This window comes from Oncorhynchus kisutch, linkage group LG5 (assembly GCF_002021735.2).
Source record: "Oncorhynchus kisutch isolate 150728-3 linkage group LG5, Okis_V2, whole genome shotgun sequence".
Lineage (NCBI taxonomy): Eukaryota > Metazoa > Chordata > Actinopteri > Salmoniformes > Salmonidae > Oncorhynchus > Oncorhynchus kisutch.
Window position 1 is genome coordinate 19626786 of NC_034178.2, and position 23198 is coordinate 19649983.

Here is a 23198-nt window from a genome sequence, read left to right on the forward strand (position 1 = left end):
TGAGACCAGTACAGCTGTTGAAACGGAGGAGTATTTCATTTTCATTGGTTAGACCTGACTCCCCAGTGGGTGGGCATATGCCCTCCCAGGCCCACCTATTGCTACGCCCCTGCCCAGCCATGTGAAATCCATAGATTAGGGCCTAATGAATGTATTTTAATTTACAAATTTCCTTCTATGAACTGTAACTTAGTAAAGTATTTGAAATTGTAGCATGTTGCGTTTATTATTGTTCAATGTATAATGTATATATATTCCAAAGTCTGACATTGCCCAATCTGATATATATATATATATATTAAACATTTATTTTGGTTTTGTGTGTTTTGTTTTGTTACGTTTTACTGCACTGACTGTTGGATCTATGACGTAAGCATTTCGCTGCACCTGCGATAACACCCGCTAAATATGGGTACATGACAAAGACCATTTGATTTGATTGATGTGCTTGTTTTCATTACATAAATGCTTCAGAATTCACAAAAAGTGACGTTATAGAGTCTCATAGAACGTATCCGATATCCTAAACCTGTGTTTACCACAGACCTTATTTTCCGTGTTTATCCAAAAACCCAACAAAAAAAACCGATTCATTTCACCATAGGCTTTGTCCAACGAACCATGGCAGAGTTAGTGCCAACAAAAAGACACCACATTAATATTTGTCTCTGTTAGCGTCTTTCAGCGATGCATTCAGGTCGCCCGAACGTTTGCTACGTTGTGGAACGGTTTGTGCTGAACGACACGGTTTGCCAAAACGTTATTGTACGTTCTTGAACAGACTTTGAGATACGTTTGCCACGTTCGGTGGGTGTGCCAGGGTGTGACTTTAATTAATAATTATGTATTTAAAAGGAGCGGTGCATTTTTAACACACAACCCAACTCTTCCTCGTTGTTCCAACTGGTCGTTTAGGGGGCGTGTGATTATTAACCGGAAGGTTGTGAGTTCAAACCCCCGAGCTGACAAGGTACAAATCTGTCGTTCTGCCCCTGAACAGGCAGTTAACCCACTGTTCCTAGGCCGTCATTGAAAATAAGTATTTGTTCTTAACTGACTTGCCTGGTAAAATAAAATAAAATAGTACAGTACCGTTTTTGTTCGATTGAACGTTGTATTGCGTTTGTTTGTACTGAATGCAGCCCAGTCGATGCTGCCAGTGTGACGTATAATCTAGTGGACGGGACGCTTCTTCGAGAACAGCAACAGTTAGTCAGACGTTGTTGTGAAAGAAGAGAAGATACCTTCGGAGTGAAAGAGGATGTGGATGTTACAGTAAAACACCAGTAAGTACAGTATTAAACAGAACGTTAACAATAGATCAATGCATCCAATCTAGAGGCGAAGTAGAACAGCTGTTTAGGAGAGGTGCTGGTTAGCGGAGTAGAACACCTGTTTAGGAGGTGTGCTGGCTAGCGGAGTAGAACACCTGTTTAGGAGGTGTGCTGGCTAGCGGAGTAGAACACCTGTTTAGGAGAGGTGCTGGCTAGCGGAGTAGAACACATGTTTAGGAGAGGTGCTGGCCAGCAGAGTAGAAGAACTGTTTAGGAGAGCTGTTTAGGAGAGGTGCTGGCTAGCGGAGTAGAACACCTGTTTAGGAGAAGTGCTGGCTAGCAGAGTAGAACACCTGTTTAGGAGAGCTGTTTAGGAGAGGTACTGGCTAGCGGAGTAGAACACCTGTTTAGGGGAGGTGCTGGCTAGCGGAGTAGAACACCTGTTTAGGAGAGCTGTTTAGGAGAGGTGCTGGCTAGCGGAGTAGAACAACTGTTTAGGAGAGGTGCTGGCTAGCGGAGTAGAACACCTGTTTAGGAGAGGTGCTGGCTAGCAGAGTAGAACACCTGTTTAGGAGAGGTGCTGGATAGCAGAGTAGAAGACCTGTTTAGGAGAGGTGCTGGCTAGCGGAGTAGAACACCTGTTTAGGAGAGGTGCTGGCTAGCAGAGTAGAACACCTGTTTAGGAGAGCTGTTTAGGAGAGGTGCTGGCTAGCGGAGTAGAACACCTGTTTAGGAGAGGTGCTGGCTAGCGGAGTAGAACACCTGTTTAGGAGAGGTGCTGGCTAGCGGAGTAGAACACATGTTTAGGAGAGGTGCTGGCCAGCAGAGTAGAACACCTGTTTAGGAGAGCTGTTTAGGAGAGGTGCTGGCTAGCGGAGTAGAACACCTGTTTAGGAGGTGTGCTGGCTTGCGGCGTAGAACACCTGTTTAGGAGAGGTGCTGGCTAGCGGAGTAGAACACATGTTTAGGAGAGGTGCTGGCCAGCAGAGTAGAACAACTGTTTAGGAGAGCTGTTTAGGAGAGGTGCTGGCTAGCGGAGTAGAACACCTGTTTAGGAGAAGTGCTGGCTAGCGGAGTAGAACAGCTGTTTAGGAGAGGTGCTGGCTAGCGGAGTAGAACACCTATTTAGGAGAGGTGCTGGCTAGCAGAGTAGAACACCTGTTTAGGAGAGGTGCTGGCTAGCGGAGTAGAACACCTGTTTAGGAGAGGTGCTGGCTAGTGGAGTAGAACACCTGTTTAGGAGAGGTGCTGGCTAGTGGAGTAGAACACCTGTTTATGCGTGGTGCTGGCTAGCGGAGTAGAACACCTTTTTAGTAGAGGTGATGGCTAGGGGAGTAGAAGACCTGTTTAGGAGAGGTGCTGGCTAGCGGAGTAGAACACCTGTTTAGGAGAGCTGTTTAGGAGAGGTGCTGGCTAGCAGAGTAGAACACCTTTTTAGGAGATGTGCTGGCTAGCAGAGTAGAACACCTGTTTAGGAGAGCTGTTTAGGAGAGGTGCTGGCTAGCGGAGTAGAACACCTGTTTAGGGGAGGTGCTGGCTAGTGGAGTAGAACACCTGTTTAGGAGAGCTGTTTAGGAGAGGTGCTGGCTAGCGGAGTAGAACACCTGTTTAGGAGAGGTGCTGGCTAGCAGAGTAGAACACCTGTTTAGGAGAGGTGCTGGCTAGCGGAGTAGAAGACCTGTTTAGGAGAGGTGCTGGCTAGCGGAGTAGAACACCTGTTTAGGAGAGGCGCTGGCTAGCAGAGTAGAACACCTGTTTAGGAGAGCTGTTTAGGAGAGGTGCTGGCTAGCGGAGTAGAACACCTGTTTAGGAGAAGTGCTGGCTAGCGGAGTAGAACACCTGTTTCGGAGAGGTGCTGGCTAGCGGAGTAGAACACCTGTTTAGGAGAGGTGCTGGCTAGCGGAGTAGAACACCTGTTTAGGAGAGGTGCTGGGTAGCGGAGTAGAACACCTGTTTAGGAGAGGTGCTGGCTAGCAGAGTAGAACACCTGTTTAGGAGAGCTGTTTAGGAGAGGTGCTGGCTAGCGAAGTAGAACACCTGTTTAGGAGAGGTGCTGGCTAGCGGAGTAGAACACCTGTTTTGGAGAGGTGCTGGCTAGCGGAGTAGAACACCTGTTTATGAGAGGTGCTGACTAGCGGAGTAGAACACCTGTTTAGGAGAGGTGCTGGCTAGCGGAGTAGAACACCTGTTTAGGAGAGGTGCTGGCTAGCGGAGTAGAACACCTCTTTAGGAGAGGTGCTGGCTAGCGGAGTAGAACACCTGTTTAGGAGAGGTGCTGGCTAGCAGAGTACAACACCTGTTTAGGAGAGGTGCTGGCTAGCGGAGTAGAACACCTGTTTAGGAGAGGTGATGGCTAGCGGAGTAGAACACCTGTTTAGTAGAGGTGCTGGCTAGCGGAGTAGAACACCTGTTTTGGAGAGGTGCTGGCTAGCGGAGTAGAACACCTGTTTATGAGAGGTGCTGACTAGCGGAGTAGAACACCTGTTTAGGAGAGGTGCTGGCTAGTGGAGTAGAACACCTCTTTAGGAGAGGTGCTGGCTAGCGGAGTAGAACACCTGTTTAGGAGAGGTGCTGGCTAGTGGAGTAGAACACCTCTTTAGGAGAGGTGCTGGCTAGTGGAGTAGAACACCTGTTTAGGAGAGGTGCTGGCTAGCGGAGTAGAACACCTCTTTAGGAGAGGTGCTGGCTAGCGGAGTAGAACACCTGTTTAGGAGAGGTGCTGGCTAGCAGAGTACAACACCTGTTTAGGAGAGGTGCTGGCTAGCGGAGTAGAACACCTGTTTAGGAGAGGTGCTGGCTAGCGGAGTAGAACACCTGTTTAGTAGAGGTGCTGGCTAGCGGAGTAGAACACCTGTTTTGGAGAGGTGCTGGCTAGCGGAGTAGAACACCTGTTTTGGAGAGGTGCTGGCTAGCGGAGTAGAACACCTGTTTATGAGAGGTGCTGACTAGCGGAGTAGAACACCTGTTTAGGAGAGGTGCTGGCTAGTGGAGTAGAACACCTCTTTAGGAGAGGTGCTAGCTAGCGGAGTAGAACACCTGTTTAGGAGAGGTGCTGGCTAGCGGAGTAGAACACCTGTTTAGGAGAGGTGTTGGCTAGCGGAGTAGAACACCTGTTTAGGAGAGGTGCTGGCTAGCGGAGTAGAACACCTGTTTAGTAGAGGTGCTGGCTAGCGGAGTAGAACACCTGTTTTGGAGAGGTGCTGGCTAGCGGAGTAGAACACCTGTTTAGGAGAGGTGCTGGCTAGCAGAGTAGAACACCTGTTTAGGAGAGGTGCTGGCTAGCAGAGTAGAACACCTGTTTAGGAGAGCTGTTTAGGAGAGGTGCTGGCTAGCGGAGTAGAACACCTGTTTAGGAGAAGTGCTGGCTAGCGGCGTAGAACACCTGTTTAGGAGAGGTGCTGGCTAGCGGAGTAGAACACATGTTTAGGAGAGGTGCTGGCTAGCGGAGTAGAACACCTGTTTAGGAGAGCTGTTTAGGAGAGGTGCTGGCTAGCGGAGTAGAACACCTGTTTAGGAGAGGTGCTGGCTAGCGGAGTAGAACACCTGTTTAGGAGAGGTGCTGGCTAGCAGAGTAGAACACCTGTTTAGGAGAGGTGCTGGCTAGCGGAGTAGAACACCTGTTTAGCAGAGGTGCTGGCTAGCGGAGTAGAACACCTGTTTAAGAGAGGTGCTGGCTAGCGGAGTAGAACACCTGTTTAAGAGAGGTGCTGGCTAGCGGAGTAGAACACCTGTTTAGGAGAGGTGCTGGCTAGCGGAGTAGAACACCTGTTTAGTACAGGTGCTGGCTAGCGGAGTAGAACACCTGTTTTGGAGAGGTGCTGGCTAGCGGAGTAGAACACCTGTTTTGGAGAGGTGCTGGCTAGCAGAGTAGAACACCTGTTTAGGAGAGTTGTTTAGGAGAGGTGCTGGCTAGCAGAGTAGAACACCTTTTTAGGAGAGGTGCTGGCTAGCGGAGTACAAAAAATACACTGAAAGCATCCAATGCATACTATATACCACTAAAATCTACAATGCCATGTTAAAACAAGATGACTTGGAGGTTAAATAAAGTGTGCTTTATCAATGTAACATATTGACACGTCCACTGTGGGGCGCTGTAGAGTCATAATATCCATAGCAACTACAGGTCAAACAGGGAAATGGTTCACATCGTTGTCTGTATACCGCTGCAATCTACAACGCCATGTAATGGTGAATGTACACTAGACAAATAGCGGTAAATTGCTGTGTGCCGCTTTGGCCGCCCGTTGTGACTCCGTCAAGAATTCAGCAGAGCAAGTTTGTATGAAGGTCTGGTTATTAAATGGGTACATAGTTCAATACTAATATCCTCTAAAACACTCTGGTGACAAACTTTGCTGCCGCTTTCCAATTGCCCACATGGCTGGGAGAACCTATTCAGGTAAGTAAGTAAATAGATTGTGAAAATGTTTTAAAAAACGATGTATTATTAGTTAACTAGCTACAGTCCCTGCAAACTCAAATGAGCTATCTAGCCAACTTCAAATACTGTATAGATAGATAGCTATCTAAGTGAATTAAATATCACCAGCTACCTAACTTCATTTTAGCTAGCTATCTATTTATCACTGTAAAAAATTAACTCAAAATGCATTTGTAGGTAGCTAGTTAACAGCCATGGAGGAGGGTGAAATGATAGCAGCCCCAGGTGTCGAATTCACTACACTATGAATACAAATACTTGCCATGCATGATGTCAATGATAGTTTAACCAGGTTTCTAGGCTATATAGTATATCCTAGAATGAATCCATGATTTCATAAGGATAGTTTAACCAGGTTTCTAGGATATATAGTATATTCTAGAATTCATCCATGATGTCATAATGATAATAATTGCCAGTGAAGATTTCCTGTGGGGGCAAATTATTAGAGCTGTTGATAAGTCATTGTTTAATATTCAGCCAATTTTTTTTCACGCCCTTACATTAAAGGCAAGACATACCAAGATTCAATTACATTCATGAATTGGTTTGAAACCTTTGCTTTAAACTTTTCTCAAAGTTGGTGCCTTGGTAGATTTGTAAAAAAATGGCTTGACATGAAACACAATTTTTTAAATGTATTTAAATGTAACCTTTATTTAACTAGGCAAGTCAGTTAAGAACAACATCTTATTTACAATGACTGCCTATCCCGGAAGACGCTGGGCCAATTGTGCGCCACCCTATTGGACTCCCAGTCACGGTCGGTTGTGATACAGCCTGGATTTGATCCAGGGTGTCTGTAGTGGCGCCTCAAGCACTGAGATTCAGTGACCTCTGCGCCACCCGGGAGCCCCAAAATCATGTTCTAGTGCTGTCCCCAACTAAAATACATCTTGGTCAACCAAGAGTCATCTGTTCTTTCTACAAATCACCCCATGTGTTTTTATAAAATCAAATATACGTACTGAACTTGTCTGATGTTTTAAGTGAATAACGATTTAGATTAAGAATAACTCATGTGATAAGTTTGTCTCCTCAATTGATATTAAAGAAATTAACAAACACATTTTGCAATGGGGATGTGAATCCTGATTTGGTGACTGCTTCTGTACAACCTGGGTGAATGGTGCAAGAGGGATCTCTTTAACATGGGATCTCAGGGAGACCACACTTGGGGAACGGAGCAGATGAACCCACCTTTGATCTGAGAGGCAGCGAGCCGAGTGGATACCACATCTCCAACCTAGTTTTTTTTAAAGAAAAAGGTGAGCGAAACACTTAAAGTGGAGTTTTTAGAAAAGCCTCGTAGACTCTGAGTGTGTATTCCTGTGTGATAGATAGTAAGGTGCACCTGTAATTGTTTCAATCCCGTAATTGTTTTAAACATGTATTTGTTTAAATCTGTAATTATTTTAAACCTATAATTGTTTTAAACCTGGACCCCATTTTAGAAGTATTGAAAGATGTAAATGTATGAGTTGCATTGTCCTAGGAACTAACCATGAGATAGAAATGTGAAAATATTCCTGCAGGTTAAAATATTTTTGAAAAACAACTAATTTATTAGGTATGTTTGGAAATAGCATTGTGTGACTGTGATATGAGAGTTGCGTGACTGATATGAGAGATGTGTGACTGTGATATGTGAGTTGTGTGACTGAGTCTTAATCAGAAGTTGGATAGTAACATAGATCTATAGTTCCTCACAGACATCTATAGGTCCTCACAGAGATCTATAGTTCCTCCTAGAGATCTATAGTTCCTCCTATAGAAATATGCTTAAACAGATGATTGACGTGGATAATAAGCTTTGATATAACGTTATCTTGGGGTTCCGTTACTTCACTGCCCATCATAGAGTATCATGGGGTGGTATTGAGAGTTGAATGATATTTTAGAAAGCAGCGGAAGGTCTATAGTTCCTGGGAGGCTTGATTTTGCCCTGGTCTCTGGGAGGTCAGAGAACCGTTGAATTCCGGTCATTGTCCGGGAAACAAACTTATATTTTTTTGGTTCCGCTGGGAGTATGTTTGGAAAGCTGCTTCGTAGCTATGGAGAGTCCTTGAAATAGCAAATAGAATGGTTGTCGTGAGTACCTGAGAATGTCTTATGTTTTATATGGATTCTGTGAAAATATGATGAATTATATGTGTCTATAATAATAATGTCTACTAGAGATTTGATAAAGTAATACTGGGAATATAATTATATACAATTTAAACAACCCATATGTAGACTAATGTAGGTTTTGAGTTATCTTTAATGGATAATTTGATAAAGATGGGGTTTAATAAATAATCAACTATAAACTATCAAAATAGAGAAAGTCGCACACTCCATGTATAAACGCCCATCAATTTAATGGGTTTTTAACCAATGTTTCAGCATCACCGTGCCTTCCTCAGGGTGATATCATGAATACTTGAACGAGGTTATGTAGACAAACAGTGCAATTAGTATAGAAACATCATGGAATATTGTACATCATTAAATATATTACTCTATTGTTTTAATTTAGAAACATCATGGAATATTGTACATCATGAAATATTTTACACTATTGTTACCATATAGAAACATCATGGAATATTGTACAAGAAAAATTAAATATATTACTCTATTGTTATCATATAGAAACGTCATGGAATATTGTACATCATATTAGCATCAACATACATTATTGTTTCATTCAATTTCACATAATAAGGATATTTCACATGTTCAAGTTCAGAAGTCAGAACCTGCTATGTAAAAGAGACAGAAGAATGCACAATGGTCAATGCTATCTGGGATCCTTGGGACACCCTACCCTAAAACCCTAACCTTAACCATTTTAAATGTCAACTTCAATGGGCTAGGGACGTCCCAAGGATGTATCTCTACCTGAAAGTACATGATCCATGTGATTGATGGTTGATATTCAGCAGTCATAAAGCCTTATTTACTTTAATGAACTACTAAAATTGTGATTTTGTCAGACAGCAGCTCTACACTTTATTGACGGAATGATCCATTCATCCTTCCATCCCTCCTCTCCTCTGAATACCCAGTGAGGGTGGAGCTCAGTCAGAGAGCTGTTGAGGGACTGGTTAGGAAGAACACTTCTCCAGCCAGAGAGGTGAGATGTCACAGATGGTTTAGATGGTAAATATTTCTGTCCCCTTAGCAGTTCATCACGTGAGCAAAAGGGAATATGTTGATTTACATTAGTGCCACTGCCTGTTCAGTCCGCTATCATCCAGAAGGCGAGGTCAGTACAGGTGCATCAAAGCTGGGACCGAGAGACAGAAGCTGTTTTTCGATCACTAACACAGAGGCTGCTGCCTACATACAGACTTGAAATCATTGTTACACATCTGGCATTACTCATCTCATATGTATATACTGTATTCTGTCCTATACTATTGTATCAGTCTATGCCGCTCTGACATCGCACATCCATATATTTATATATTCTTATTCCATTACTTAGATTTGTGTGTATTAGGTATTTGTTGTGAAATTGTTAGATATTACTGCACTGTTGGAGCTAGGAACACAAGCATTTCGCTACACCCGCAATAACATATGTATGTGACAAATTGCATTTGATTTATTATGAAGGTCACTTGTGTAAAAATGTACTTTTCCCCACTCGTCTCTTTATATTGCTGATGCATATTCAGTGGCCTGGCTTCTTCCAGACTATGTCAAAGGCCCATCCTGGTAGATCTGAACCTAATGCAGCTTGGAGTGATCAGATGACAGAAGTCACATTTAGGTGCCAGGTGTAACTGAGGCCATAGATGCTCCATATCCATTACTTTGAGTGTTTTATATAATATGACTAAATGTGTTTCTGTGTTGCAGGGGCAGTCAATAAATGGAACGGCAAGACCACAGAACATGACATAAGCAGAGCTGTGGGAGACCACCTCAAGCCCCTGGTATAGCCGGGGTTGGTGTTTACCACTCCAACAGCAGGCTGGAAAAGTGGGATTGATACTGTTTTTCATACTAAGATGGACCAAGAGTTTGTTGATTGGTCGGTCATTGGGTTAATTTGTTTCGCAATATGTTCAAATCAAATCAAGCTTTATTTATACAGCACATTTCAGACATGTATGCAACCCAATGGCTTCACAGGAAAAAAAAAAAAACTATTTAGTACACAAACATAAGAGGATAAAAAAAACTTAGACTAATGAGCATCCTAAGGAAATGTCATTGATTAAAATGTTAAAATATCCAACCTAAAATATTAGCTTGTTTTTTAGGAGGGGTTCTGAAAGACACTATGGGGGTGTCCACTGGAAGTTGACTAGTAACAACAACAGGGACCTAAAAGACACCCACCATGAGACCCACTAAATCTGCCCAAGAAGAGAAACTAAAGAAAAACCCACACCAAACTTAGACAGGAAGCAAACCAAAAAGGTCGATGGACTAAAGGTGTTGACTCTCCACATCTATCAAGACAACTGGAGCACTGGGCCAGACACTCTTAAATAGAACCTGGACCAGCTCAGGTGAAACACCTTCCCACTAACGAGATGGACAAGCCAGCACAGGTGTAACAAATACTGACAAGGTGACACCAATGGGTGGGTCCTACACGCTAACGAGCTATACGTGCAAACGTCCAACCTTAAAACATAAATGGAAAAACCAAAGACTAACACCTTAAAAGAATGCGCACCACCAACAGAAAACAACTTCAATTTCACAATATAATCAACTACAATGTTTCACCTTCACCAATATAAATATGGTGTCTACTGGCTATCAACAATTAAAAACAAGAAAAAAAAACGTATTTTTTTCCCTTCCTAGAACTCACTAGCTTCTAGAACTCTCGTCTCCTTGGAACAAGCCCAAACAAAACTATTTGTGATCCATGGAACGCACTGGCTGAACACAATACAACTTTGAGACAATCAGAAACGAAGTTGTCCTCACAATGGAAACAACCACCAAAAACCCTGTTCTTTTGACAAGTAGTAATAAATCACTGATATCGATTAGGGGGAGATCAGGTTGTACTTGCTGTTGAAACTAACATCTAAAAAAACACATGGAAATGGGAGATATCTTTTAGCTCACTGGTTCGAGGACAACCTGCATTAGACAGTCAGCTACATTTGGGAGTGATGTATTTAAATGTAGGGGTCGCTAAACAAAGGAACGCAACACATATGTCATAACTCATCGATATCATGTTAAAATCAATTGTGCGAGAGAAGGGAGATGAGGTTGCACATCCTGTTAAAACTTAACAGCTCAAAAACCACACGGAATCTGGGAGTAAATGTGTACATCCCTGGTTAGAGGACAATTAGTAGAAAACAGCTCGCTACATTTTGAGGTGTTGCATTTTGACTCAAGTGGGTCACCAACATGGTACGTGTAACACAGCTCTTTTTGTGTTAGTCACTTTTTGTTAAATCACATAAAGTTACTACATATGCTAAGCACTTGTTGGCTGCTTTTCCTTCACTCTGTGGTCCAAATCATCCCAAACCATCTCAATTGGGTTGAGGTCAGGTGGCTGTGGAGGCCAGGTCATCTGAAAATCAAAAATTTGATCTCATCAGACCAAAGGACAGATTTCCACTTGTCTAATGTCCATTGTTCGTGTTTCTTGGCCCAAGCAAGTCTCTTCTTATTAATCGGTGTCCTTTAGAAGTGGTTTCTTTGCAGCAATATCGACCATGATGGCCCTCTGAACTGTTGATGTTGAGATGTGTCTGTTACTTGAACTCTGAGGCAAGCTTAGTGACCTCATGGTTGGAGATGTTAGCTAGCTAGGCTAATGCTAACTTAACCAGCCCGCTAGCTGACTAATAACAGCAACACCGTAAATATAAAATTAAATTGGGTAACCAACTCGACGACAGAAGCGGGTTTATAACACAGTGGCTAATATTGCCTAAAAGCATTGCCTAAAAGCCCCACACCGCCATCTGTTGACTGGAGTTGAGATATGATATTTTATCATCAGACAAAAAGTTAAAGTGTAGGAAGCATAAGTTTGTACTCACCAGTGTAACAATCTCAGTGTGGTTAAAGACTTAGTAACCTAGTTGTATTTACGATCTGGTTACCTATAAGTACAAACAGTTATGTTTTTGCGTCATTACATATGCTTTCATTCATTTAGGGATATCTTTTAAACTACCCACAACGCAGTATTTCTCAACATCATATGGAGGATCTACTCTGTACTATCGAGTTTGTATGCTAGCTCAAGCTTGCAAACGTTAGCCACACCTCATGCTTTTCATGCACTGTGTGATTGTGTTATCTAGAGGGAACACATTAGCACGGTAGGCTCTGGCGCCTTCTTGATTATCAGCAGCACGTGATCAATGACTTCTGAAGCTTCATTTCAGAACAGAACAGTGCAAGCAACTGCAGACTAACTGATCTACAAATCACCTTGCATCATAAATAACTACTCATTATTTATAAATCAGCCAGCCAGTCACCATTTACCCACAATGCAGCATGGACTTTGACGCTCTCGAACACGGCCAGTGGTTTAGTAGAAGACATAAAAGCTATGCTGCTAAGCGCTATGGTGAGGCACGTCATCTATAATAATTTGGCTGTTATAAATTCTGTGATTCTCAAAGCTTTGAGTAATAAAACTATTTTTGACACTATTGGTTGAAAAGCATCAATGCTTCAGGAAGTTGTTCCCCATCACTACTTTTCAGCACGTTGTCTGTGAAGTAGACTACGGGAGTTTTGTACGTTTTTCCACCTTAGCTTACTGCTAGCGCGCTAGCTGACTGACATCTGGAATCTATCTATTTTGGAGGTTGGGATTTTTCCTGACATCATTCTGTGTGTTTCTGCTCTTTTGATCTGCAGTCATGTTTTAGTTGGGTTCTAACTGGCCTCCGGTATTTGGTGCTGACCATAGCTAGTTGTCCAAATAGCTGATGTTAGCTGGCCCCAAGCATACTTCCAAAGTTGTGTCAAAATGGCTTAAGGACAACAATGTCAAGTTATTGGAGTGGCCATCACAAGGCCGTGACCTCAATCTTATAGAAAATTGTGGGCAGAACTGAAAAAGCTTGTGCGAGCAAGGAGGCCTACAAACCTGACTCAGTTACACCAGCTCTGTCAGGAGGAATGGGCCAGAATTCACCCAACTTATTGTGGGAAGCTTGTGGAAGGCTACACGAAACGTTTGACCCAAGTTAAACAATTTAAAGGCAATGCTACCAAATACTAATTAAGTGTATGTAAACTTCTGACCCACTGGGACTGTGATGAAAGAAATTAAAGCTGAAATACACCATTCTCTCTATTATTCTGGCATTTCACATTCTTAAAATAAAGTGGTGATCCTAACTGACCTAAGACAGGGAATTTTTACTATGATTAAATGTCAGGAATTGTGAATAACTGAGTTTAAATGTATTTGGCTAAGGTGTATGTAAACTTCCAATTTCAACTGTAGGTACCGTTACTGTGTTAAAAACAGAGGCAGTTGTGGGACTGATGTGTGGTGTTAAAGGGGAAATCTGAAATTTATCAGCTGATCCAGGAAATCATTTTCTGAATGACAGTCAAATGACAAACATAACAACATCCAACCAAAGGGCGTCTTCATTCATTACGTCGGTAAAGACAGTAATGGCGTGCTCCGTGTTGAATCCAACATCCCTAACAAATTTATATTTATAATGTGTTATTGTCTGCTTGATTTACAGTAGGGTCTCGTTAGTCTGTTTGGACACAGAGATACTTTTCTCATAATGTGTAGAGAACTGTTCCTCGATGGATAGGCTATTGTACAACACAGAGCTATTTTCCATTATTCAGGACATTGTTGGGGAATAATCAGAATTGGTTGGTAACATAGGTAAGATGTTTTATATTCATCATGTTTAAGTTACTTCTCACCAGAATGTTTTTGTATAATACTGTGGCGGGGTTTGCAGTCATCTGGTCTCTGTCAAGACAAAGTTGCTTGGGCCGGAGAGAGGTCAAGCGTGTATCTCTTGGCTCCACAATGTCTGTGTGCCAGTCAGTGTGTCTCTGTGATCTTGTCAAGATAGGATGGATTTGATATATGGCTGTTGATATGGAGGATTGGTTTATGGTTCTGAGTTTGAGAAAATAACATAGTTTAGGAGACAAAGCTGAACGATAAATTATGCCTATGCGGTCTGGCTATGTGTGTCTTTGCTATAAAGGATCTCAGTTGCAATGTGTAAGGGACTCTCAGAGAATTCATTGATAGACACTGAATTCATCTGAGAGTCACAGGGTTGTGATGGAGCTCATATAATTAAAGATGGACTTTGTGATAACTAACTCTGACTTGTGTGTGGTTTGCTCTCATGATTTGGTAAATACAGAGAATTTCCACGACATCTGGTTAAACTATCATTATGACATCATGGATGAATTCTAGAATATACTATATAGCCTAGAAACCTGGTTAAACTATCATTATGACATCATGGATGGCCAGTCCTTGTATTCATAGTGGAGTGAATTCAGGGGGTAGCCCTGAGCTGAACTCAAACCTGGGTCCAGCAACTGTCAAGTCAACACCTTATAACTGTTACGCCAAGATGTCTGAACTTCTTGTCGAGGTCGCTTGGTGTTGGGTTACGGTGACTACAATAATTTTCTTTATGAATTTGAGAGTGGTTACACTTCTCCTTCCCCCATCCCTCAGCTGTTTACCAAACCAAGTCTCTGGGCAGCCATTTGGTTGCTGTTTAAAAAAAACACACAACCCAGCAATCTACAGTTCAAACAATAACAAATCTGTCATTCCTCCACTGTTTTCGTAATAAAATGATTATGGGGTTGGAGAAATGTAACTACAGACAGACCTATGGATGCAAGGACTGACCATCCATGATATCAACATTATAGTTTTAACCATGTTGAGGCTATAGAGTGTTGATTTACATTTTTTTCTAAACAGAGTAAAATAAGCTTATTTGGGGTTCTGATGGGGTACAACAGTTGAACTAAGCTCATGATGCATGTGTTACATTCTTCAAGAATCAATGGCTATAAATAAAAAAAATTAAAGTCACAATATGGATGTAGCAATTGCAGATTTCTGCTTTAACAACAAACATCAGTTCAACAACTGCAGAGTTTGTGCCTCTGTTTTTAAGATAGTACTTACTAGTGTTAATCGGGGAACGGTTTCTCAAAACCATCTTATAGCTAAGTTCAGCGTTAGAACCATTGGATGCCTTAAGATGTGTTTGGGAAACCGGGCCCAGATATCCAGTTTCCTCCTCCTCCTTTTTGGATGTGACAGTCATCTCCCCATCCTCCTCTTTCACTCCAAAAACTGCATCCTCCTCTTCTTTTACTGTAACATCCTCTTCCTCTTTCACTCTGAACGTGTCTTCCTCTTCTTTCACTGAAACGTCTTTCTCTCCTTCTTTCACGGTAACAGCCTCAGCCTCAACCTGTTTTTGTATTGAAACAGCCTCCTCTTCCTCCTCTTTGACAAGAGCTTCTTTCCCCGTCCAGCAGACCTCATCTTCTTTGGCAGGAGGAGAGTAGCTTAGTGAACTCATGGTCATAGATTTTAGCTAGCTAGGCTAATGCTAACTTAACGAGGCAGCTAGCTGACTAATAACAACACAGTAAATATGAAATTAAATCGGATAACTAACTAGACGACAGAAGTGGGTTTAAAACACAGTGGCTAGTTTTCACTAAAGCGTCTAAAGAGCTATTTTGGTTCGTCTATTTTGTCTAGCAAGCTACCGAGGTGTCTGACTAACTGTTGCTGCTGTTGAAAGAAGCGTTCCGTCCACTAGATTATACGTCACACTAACAGCATAACCTTAAATTCCCAGACCGCCCTCTGCTGATTGGAGTGGGTAACGCAGTTGAGTAAAATGTTTATTTTGTTTTCAGACAAGTTCAGGTGTAGGTCGCCTGAGATTTTACTCACCAGTGTAACAACACAGTGTGGTTAAAGACTTAGTAATTTAGTTGTATTGAAGATCTGGTTCCCCATAAGCACAAACAGATGTGTTTTTGAATTATCACATATGTATTAATTTATTTCGGGATTCTGGGTAATCCACAGCAGATTTATGGAGAATTGCTGTGGGTGAGTTGAAAATTGAATGGTCCCGGGATATAAAAGTATAAAGTTGACATTACATCATAAAATCCACATTTTACACCATACATTAGCAATTTATGTTTTAGTAACTTGTCAAATAAGTGTCAAATAAGCCACTCTTTATATGTTATATGCCGAATCTCAGTTTTCCATGTGGGTTTTTGTTACGGAGTCTAGTTGATAGGTATTCGACTAGCCGGACTGTTCCTCGGACTCCACGTGTAGGGATTTGTACAATGCACAAACAAGGCTATTGAACTTGACATTGGTGTTTGTCTTTATTCCTTTATCCAACATATTACAACGACCCTGGGTTTATAAACGCGGAAATCGACTCTGCCGCTCGAGCATGCTTTTGCGGCACAGTCGATAGCGCGCAGGACATCGGGGTCGAGGGTTCGAGACCTGCTCCCTGCTGTTTCATTACAATATTATACTGAGACATGGTGTCAGAAGTGGCTCGGAGAACACATGTTTGTTATTTTTGTAGCTAAGTACAGTATAGGCGCAGTTACGTTCCATATGCGAACACACGCCGTTTCCCTTTTCACAACACTGATCAACTCGTTGTTAGCTGGCATCACTACCTACCTCGATGACTGTAGGCAAAGAAATCTCCTATTCCATCGCTATGGCAGCGAACATTTCGCCACCAAATCCCATGGTTCTCACAGGGGACTGGAATACTAATTGGGACAACTCCAAGGATGAATTCGAGGACAATGCGCTGGCGAGTGGGGAAAAATACATTTGGCACAAATTACCTTCATAATATCAAAGAACAAATGCATGTGCCTGATGGGAAATTAACTTTCATATCGCCAAAAGGGGTGAGAAATTACACCAATATCCGTGGACAATTTGCACTAATGTAAATAAACATAGATGATGGAACATATTACCTTTTGCTTATGTGGATGAACCACGAAGGCAACATAAATATTTACCATCTAAACCATGTGTGACCTCTCATCTCTCTGGCTGGAGAAGTGTTCTTCCTAACCAGTCCCTCAACAGCTCTCTGACTGAGCTCCACCCTCACTGGGTCTTCAGAGGAGAGGAGGGATGGAAGGATGAATGGATCAGTCAGTCAATAAAGTGTAACGCTGCTGTCTGACAAAATCACTATTTTAGTAGCTCATTAAAGTAAATAAGTGTTTATGACTGCTGAATACCAACGGTCATCACTTAGATCATGTATTTTCAGGTAGAGATACATCCTTGGGACGTCCCTAGCTCATTGAAGTTGACATTTAAAATGGTTAAGGTAGGGGTTATAAGGTTAGGGTTTAGGGTAGGGAGGTCCCAAGGATCCCAGATAGCATTGACCATGCATTATTCTGTCTCTTTTACAAAGCAGGTGTAAAATAAACAGACAAGACAAGTAGGCACGCAGTGCATTATGGTCATTGTAGTTTAACAAATAGCATCTAATTATGCCAATCTGTATGTGGGGTTGTTAGAGAAAAATGTGATTGACAGCCATAACAATCCATTCTAGCATCTCATCAGGCTCTGTAAATGGCTTCATTGATGACGTGTTCCCCTCTATTCCAGGGGACAGCAGAGGAACTTCATCGATTCCACTCCATCAATACAAGCAGTGAACATCTGAAATTCACCCTCAGCTTTGATGCGCATGAAACAAGTTATCTGGACATTTTGATTAAGAGGGAGGGGTGTGGCTTTAGCACAGACCTATACAGGAAGCCGATGGAGAGGAATTCCCTGTTACGCGGAGACACCCTACACCCCTAAAAAACAATTGTAATACTTGAGTAAAGAAAACATTTAAAATGTAAATGAGTCATTTTAATGTTGTAAATTTAAAACAAAAACACAACTGTTTGTACTCATAGGTAACCAGATCATGGATGCAACTCAGTTACTAAGTCTTTAACCACACTGTGTTGTTACACTGGTGAGTAAAAACTCCTGCTTCCTACCCTTTAACTTTTTGTCTGAAAATAAAATGTACATTTTACTGAACCAGTCAGCAGATGGACTAGATGCCGCTTAGGCCGCCCGTTGTGATTCCGTCAAGAATTCAGCAGAGCAAGTTTGTATGAAGGTCTGGTTATCTCTCTGTTTTTAGAATATTGGTTCCGAAATAATATCCTATTGGTGAGCCAACTGGTAAATGCAGAGGGTCTTTTACACAGTTATAAAGAATTCTTATCACTTTACAAGGTCCCTGTAACACCTAAAGATTTTGCAATTGTTTTAGATGCCGTTCCCTCAGGTGTTGCTATGTTATTCAGGAACATGTCAAGAGCTGACCCTCAGAGCCTACCTTCTGTTGACCCTGTTGACTCATCAGTAGGAAAGATTTGTTTCTCTTTTGGTCCATTCAACAACAGAGCGATACGATCCTTGTTTCAGCAGGATGTTGTATCTATACCTTATGTCATGCCTTATTGGAATGGATTTATTGATAATATCTGTTGGAAAAAAGTTTGGATGTTGCCACACACATACCTACTTGTTAACAAAATTAAGGAAGTTTCCTTTAAAATTATTCATAAATATTATCCTGCCAACCACTATATGAAGAAGTTTAAGGAAAACATCAACTCAAATTGCTCCTTTTGTAATGACCACCCAGAAACAGTTGTGCATCTTTTTTGGCATTCTATGCATGTAAGAAAACTGTGGCAAGACATCAGTAGGTTTATAATTGAACACATTTATGAAGATTTTACACTATTGTGGAGAGATGTACTGTTTGGATTCTTTACATACAATAGAAATAAGTGGAATCAGTTTTATGTAATTAATGTCATTATTCTTTTGGCCAAATTTCATATACACAAATGTAAATTTACAAACAGAAAACCACATTTTCGTACCCTACAAAAAGAAATTGAACTGTATTTTAAGACGGTTAAATGCTCTACTAACAAAAAAGATGTTAGAATTGTAAGTATATGCATGTCACTTAAGGTCCTTGTGTAATTGTAATGTGATATTGTACCCCCTAGCTCGATTGTCTATTGTTTGTAATCTATGTATGCTTGTGTTCCCTCATGTGCTTTATGTATTGATTTGAAATTAATAAAAAAATAAAAAAAAATAAATGAAGGTCTGGTTATTAAATGGGTTCATAGTTCAATAGTAATATCCTCTAAAACACTCTGGTGATGAACTTTGCTGTCCTGTTTCCAGTTGTCCACATGGCTGGGAGAACCTATTCAAGTAAGTAAGTAAATAGATTTTGAAAATGTAAAAAAAAGCTAACTAGCTACAGTGCAGGATAACTCAAATGAGCTGCTAAATGAGCTATCTAGCCAACTTCAAATACTGTATAGATCGATGGCTAAGTGAATTAAATATCAGCAACTACCTAACTTCATATTAGCTAGCTATCTATTTATCACTGTTAAAAAACAAACTCCAAATGCATTTGTAGGTAGCTAGCTAACAGCCATGGAGGAGGGTGAAAGGATAGCAGCCCAAACTGTCAGTGAGAGAGGAGGCTATTCTGGAAAGGGCAGGTACTTTTGTGTTGTTCCTGTTCCTAGAAGTGAGGATGGCGATAATAGTAACATAATATTCATTGTGGTGTAATTTGACTAATGAAGTGTGTTTCTTGTGAGGTTTTCTGTCCTCAGATAAAGAGCTCTATGAAAGCCAGTCTACATATGAAGAGGTCCCAATGAAGAGCAGTGGTTCTCAGTCCTGGGGACTCAGAGGGGCACATTGTTGTTTTTTCCTCAGCACTGCACAGCTGATTCAAATGATCAACTCATCATCAAGCTTCAAGTGGTATTTATGTATTCATTTGTGATGCTATCCTTGATATGATCCTGTTATTGTCACATGCTACACATACATATATGTGTGCCCATGTATCTATCAATCCAATGTTATCATGTTTTGTTATCAGGGATATTATACTTTAGTAATCCACAATGACCTGGTGATGTAACAGTCTAATAATTACATTGTCTTCCATATTCCTATAATTACCTTGTAACTGGAGATTCCTTCTAAACAATTGCCTACAGTTACCGTGTAGGACACTGCAAGGTTGGGTGACCAGGGTCATCTGGGACTGCCTCCTGCAGGAATTCAGGTGTGTGAAGACTACCTGTGCCCTGCGTAACTTAATGAGGATGGACACGAGGACCAGGAGGGGATCTGCAGCTCGCCACCGTGTGCCAGAGGAGGAGTCTGCTGCTCTGCAGGATGTTTCAAGGGTGGGCTCCAACAACGCAGCAAGAGAGGCAATCCGTGTGCAGGAGATCTTCACCTCCTACTACTTCATAGAGGGTTCTGTTCCCTGGCAACACCATAGACTACACTATGCACAACCAAAGGCTCTTTTAAGAGCCATTCACATTGCAATAAGAGTATTCTTCCATTTACTTAGCTATGTTAACTGCAGTTATTCAATTCCCATTTTCTCTCCCTTTGATTTCTACTTCTCATGTGAGGATGCTGTTTAGGTAAGGGTGTGATGTCTGTGCAAAAAATGTAGAACAATTAGACACCCTATAACCCACACACTCATGTATCAATCTGATTGATGGATTGTGTTGTGCAGTAAGCAGGTTCAGGTGTATAACTGTGGCTCCTTCCACCTTCAAAGAATAGGCAAGAGGGAGAATATTCTCCTCTCTCAACCATGGAGAATAGTAAGACACTTAATTATTTCTATAACTATGCTATATTGTTTGTCGGTTCATGTTTTTCAGCATAAAGTACTCTGCAGCCACTTAGTGTGGTGTGGACACCAGGTGAAGACACACACAGATTCCTGTTGAACACTGTCACTCTAACTACCTTATTTTCTCAATAACAGTCTCTCGCCTTCACTTCATTCCTCTCTCCCCTTCTCTCTAAATTGTATAGGTTAAATCAGCTGTGTCGGTGAACCCCTCCTGCATCTGAACTGGCTACATAGAGGACACAGCATGATCAGAGGTGAGAGGTCAGTTGGTCAGGAGAACAGGAAGTATTATTAAAGAGATGCTTTACATTGAAATACAGATAGATGCAGTAGTCCCAGAGTTAATGATCCAAGGTCAGTTTTGAATTTCACCTCCTGATTGATGACTAACAATGTTAGACAAAAAAATAAAAACAAGGCTTAAACATGCTCTCTCTCTCTCCATCGGTCTCTCGTCTGCAGATATATGTTTTGATGTGAGAGGATGCCAAACCCCAGTCCTATCATCTCCACCTCACCTGCTTTTAAGATAACCTTTGTACCGACTAGAGACACTATTATGTAATTGTGATGAACTGAGAGAATATTTAGGTAGCACTGTGATTCATTAATCATGTGCTGCCTTCCCTGCTCCTATGTGCTTACCTCTTTCCCTTTCTGTCTTTAACACCTCTCTCGCCACCTCCTCTTTCTTTATAATGCACAACAGATGTGCATTGAAGTACAGATTGAACTTGTATTTATAACACTTGGATAATGAGCTTTTCAATAAAGCGTTTCACATTCTCTACTGGTTGAAATGAAGTGTAATGTGATGAAATACTCCACCTATCCTGTGTTTATCAGATCAATGCAGATGAAGGGAATTAGACATTGAGATGAACCGGTGTTAGAGTATTTACATGATGCATAGGAAGTGTAGTGTACTGTTTTTTAATATTATATTTCTGTATATTTGAATTAACTTGTTAAATCCTGTTTCTATTCTATTAGTTACAATGTGTAACCATTGATGCCCCAGGACCAAGATTGGTAAACACTGTTGAAGTGTATAATTGTAATACATACATGCAGACACAGCGTCATTCAAAGACTGGAATTTGATGCTCCTGGTATTGGATATGACTGAAAAATAATCGCAAAGACATGCATACCTAAACTGCACCTTTATTTGCCAAGGTAGAGTACATGACCATTGAATATATTAAATGTACAAGCTACAATGTGGGGATCTCATGCATGGTAATAACGACATGTATATACGACTTGCATCCTTGGCACAACGTGATATTATATTCTTCTCAATCCATAGGCTTCATTAATGTCATTCAGGCTGTTTTGAAGTTGATACAACTGGCTATGATAGCTGAGGTTCTGAACTAATATGTAGACCAAACATTTGGGTCCATACACAGATCGGTTAGATAGCTAGCTACACATCCATAGGCATACAGGGATTTCAATCATCCACTGCACTATAAGCAAGAACATAGCTAGCTACGTGATTTCATCTATCTGCATGGCAAATATCAGCAAGGCAAGCTTACACAATTGTACATTCAATTTGCAGTAAATTCTTCAGCTAGCTAGATTCTATACATCCACTGTTTCACAAAACGACAGCCTTGTTTGCTGGTTGTTTCAGGAGTCCCTAAAACAACCAGAATTACAATTTCATACTCATGTCACAACACCCATAAATCTAGCCAGCTAGCTGGCTAAATCACGATTTTCGTAAATTAATTATGATAAAAAAAAGCATAATCGTTTGTCTTCTACATTAACTAACATTCCTGTCAACTGTACAAGTTTTTTGCATGATTAGTTATGACGTTATAATCCCTTACATTTGCTTCCATCCGAGTATTTCTGTAATCTTTGATCCAGTTCAGTTCTGTGTAGGGGTTCCCCTCTCTCATAGTATTTCTCTGCCATCTTTGATCCAGTTCAGTTCTGTGTCGGGGTACCCCTCTCTCTCCTAGTATTTCTGTCCGCCATATTTGATCCAGTTCAGTTCTGTGTAGGAGTTCCCATCTCTCCTAGTATTTCAGTCTGCCATCTTTGATCCAGGTCAGTTCTGTGTAGGGGTACCCCTCTCTCCTAGTATTTCTGTCCGAAATCTTTGCTGAAGAAAGTCTAACAGTCACTTGTGCAGCAGCAGCCTCCCCCGGTCCTAGTGCAGAACGTTTACGATGCGATGGAGAGGTTGACGAAAACAATCAATCACAGACAAAATATATTGACTGATTTATTTAGGGGGGGGGGGCTAATGAATATTTTAGTTCTAGCGACGTCCCTGATTCCTACCCTTTAAGCTTTTGTCTGAAAATAAAATATACATTTTACTCAACTGTGCTACCCACTCCAGTCAGCAGATAGCGATATGAGACTTTAAGGAAATGCTGCTGGTGTGACGTATAATCTAGTGGACTGAACGCTTCTTTCAACAGCAGCAGCAGCAGTTAGTCAGCCACCTCGATAGCTTGCTAGACAACATAGCTGAACCAATAAAGCTCTTTAGACGCTTTAGTGTATATTAGTCACTGTGGTTTAAAACCACTTCTGTCGTCTAGTTAGTTATCCGATTTAAGTTCATATTTACGGTGTTGTTATTATTCAGCTAGTAGACTAGTTAAGTTATCATTAGCATAGCTAGCTAACATCTCCGACCATGAGTTCACTAAACTACTCTCCTCC

General features: G+C 41.4%; 1 protein-coding gene and 2 long non-coding RNA genes across 3 annotated transcripts in view; 2 read left to right on the plus strand and 1 right to left on the minus strand.

The window, feature by feature from the left end:
- The window catches only part of LOC109875757 (zinc finger protein OZF-like), a 29429-nt gene extending 13914 nt beyond the window's left edge, over positions 1–15515 (minus strand). Inside the window, exon 1 of the mRNA XM_031824628.1 lies at positions 14867–15515. Within this exon, the coding sequence (XP_031680488.1) occupies positions 14867–15275 (409 nt within the window). The 5' untranslated portion in view covers positions 15276–15515. The remainder of the gene's footprint in view (positions 1–14866) is intronic.
- Positions 1079–10060, plus strand: LOC116374181 (uncharacterized). Its single transcript, XR_004209971.1, has 3 exons — positions 1079–1286; positions 8700–8839; positions 9571–10060. It is a non-coding gene; the product is annotated as an uncharacterized LOC116374181 (long non-coding RNA).
- A 764-nt stretch (positions 15516–16279) lies between the features above and the next one.
- On the plus strand, positions 16280–17632 carry LOC116374182 (uncharacterized). The gene is made up of 2 exons (XR_004209972.1): positions 16280–16659; positions 17387–17632. It is a non-coding gene; the product is annotated as an uncharacterized LOC116374182 (long non-coding RNA).
- Positions 17633–23198: the final 5566 nt, after the last annotated feature.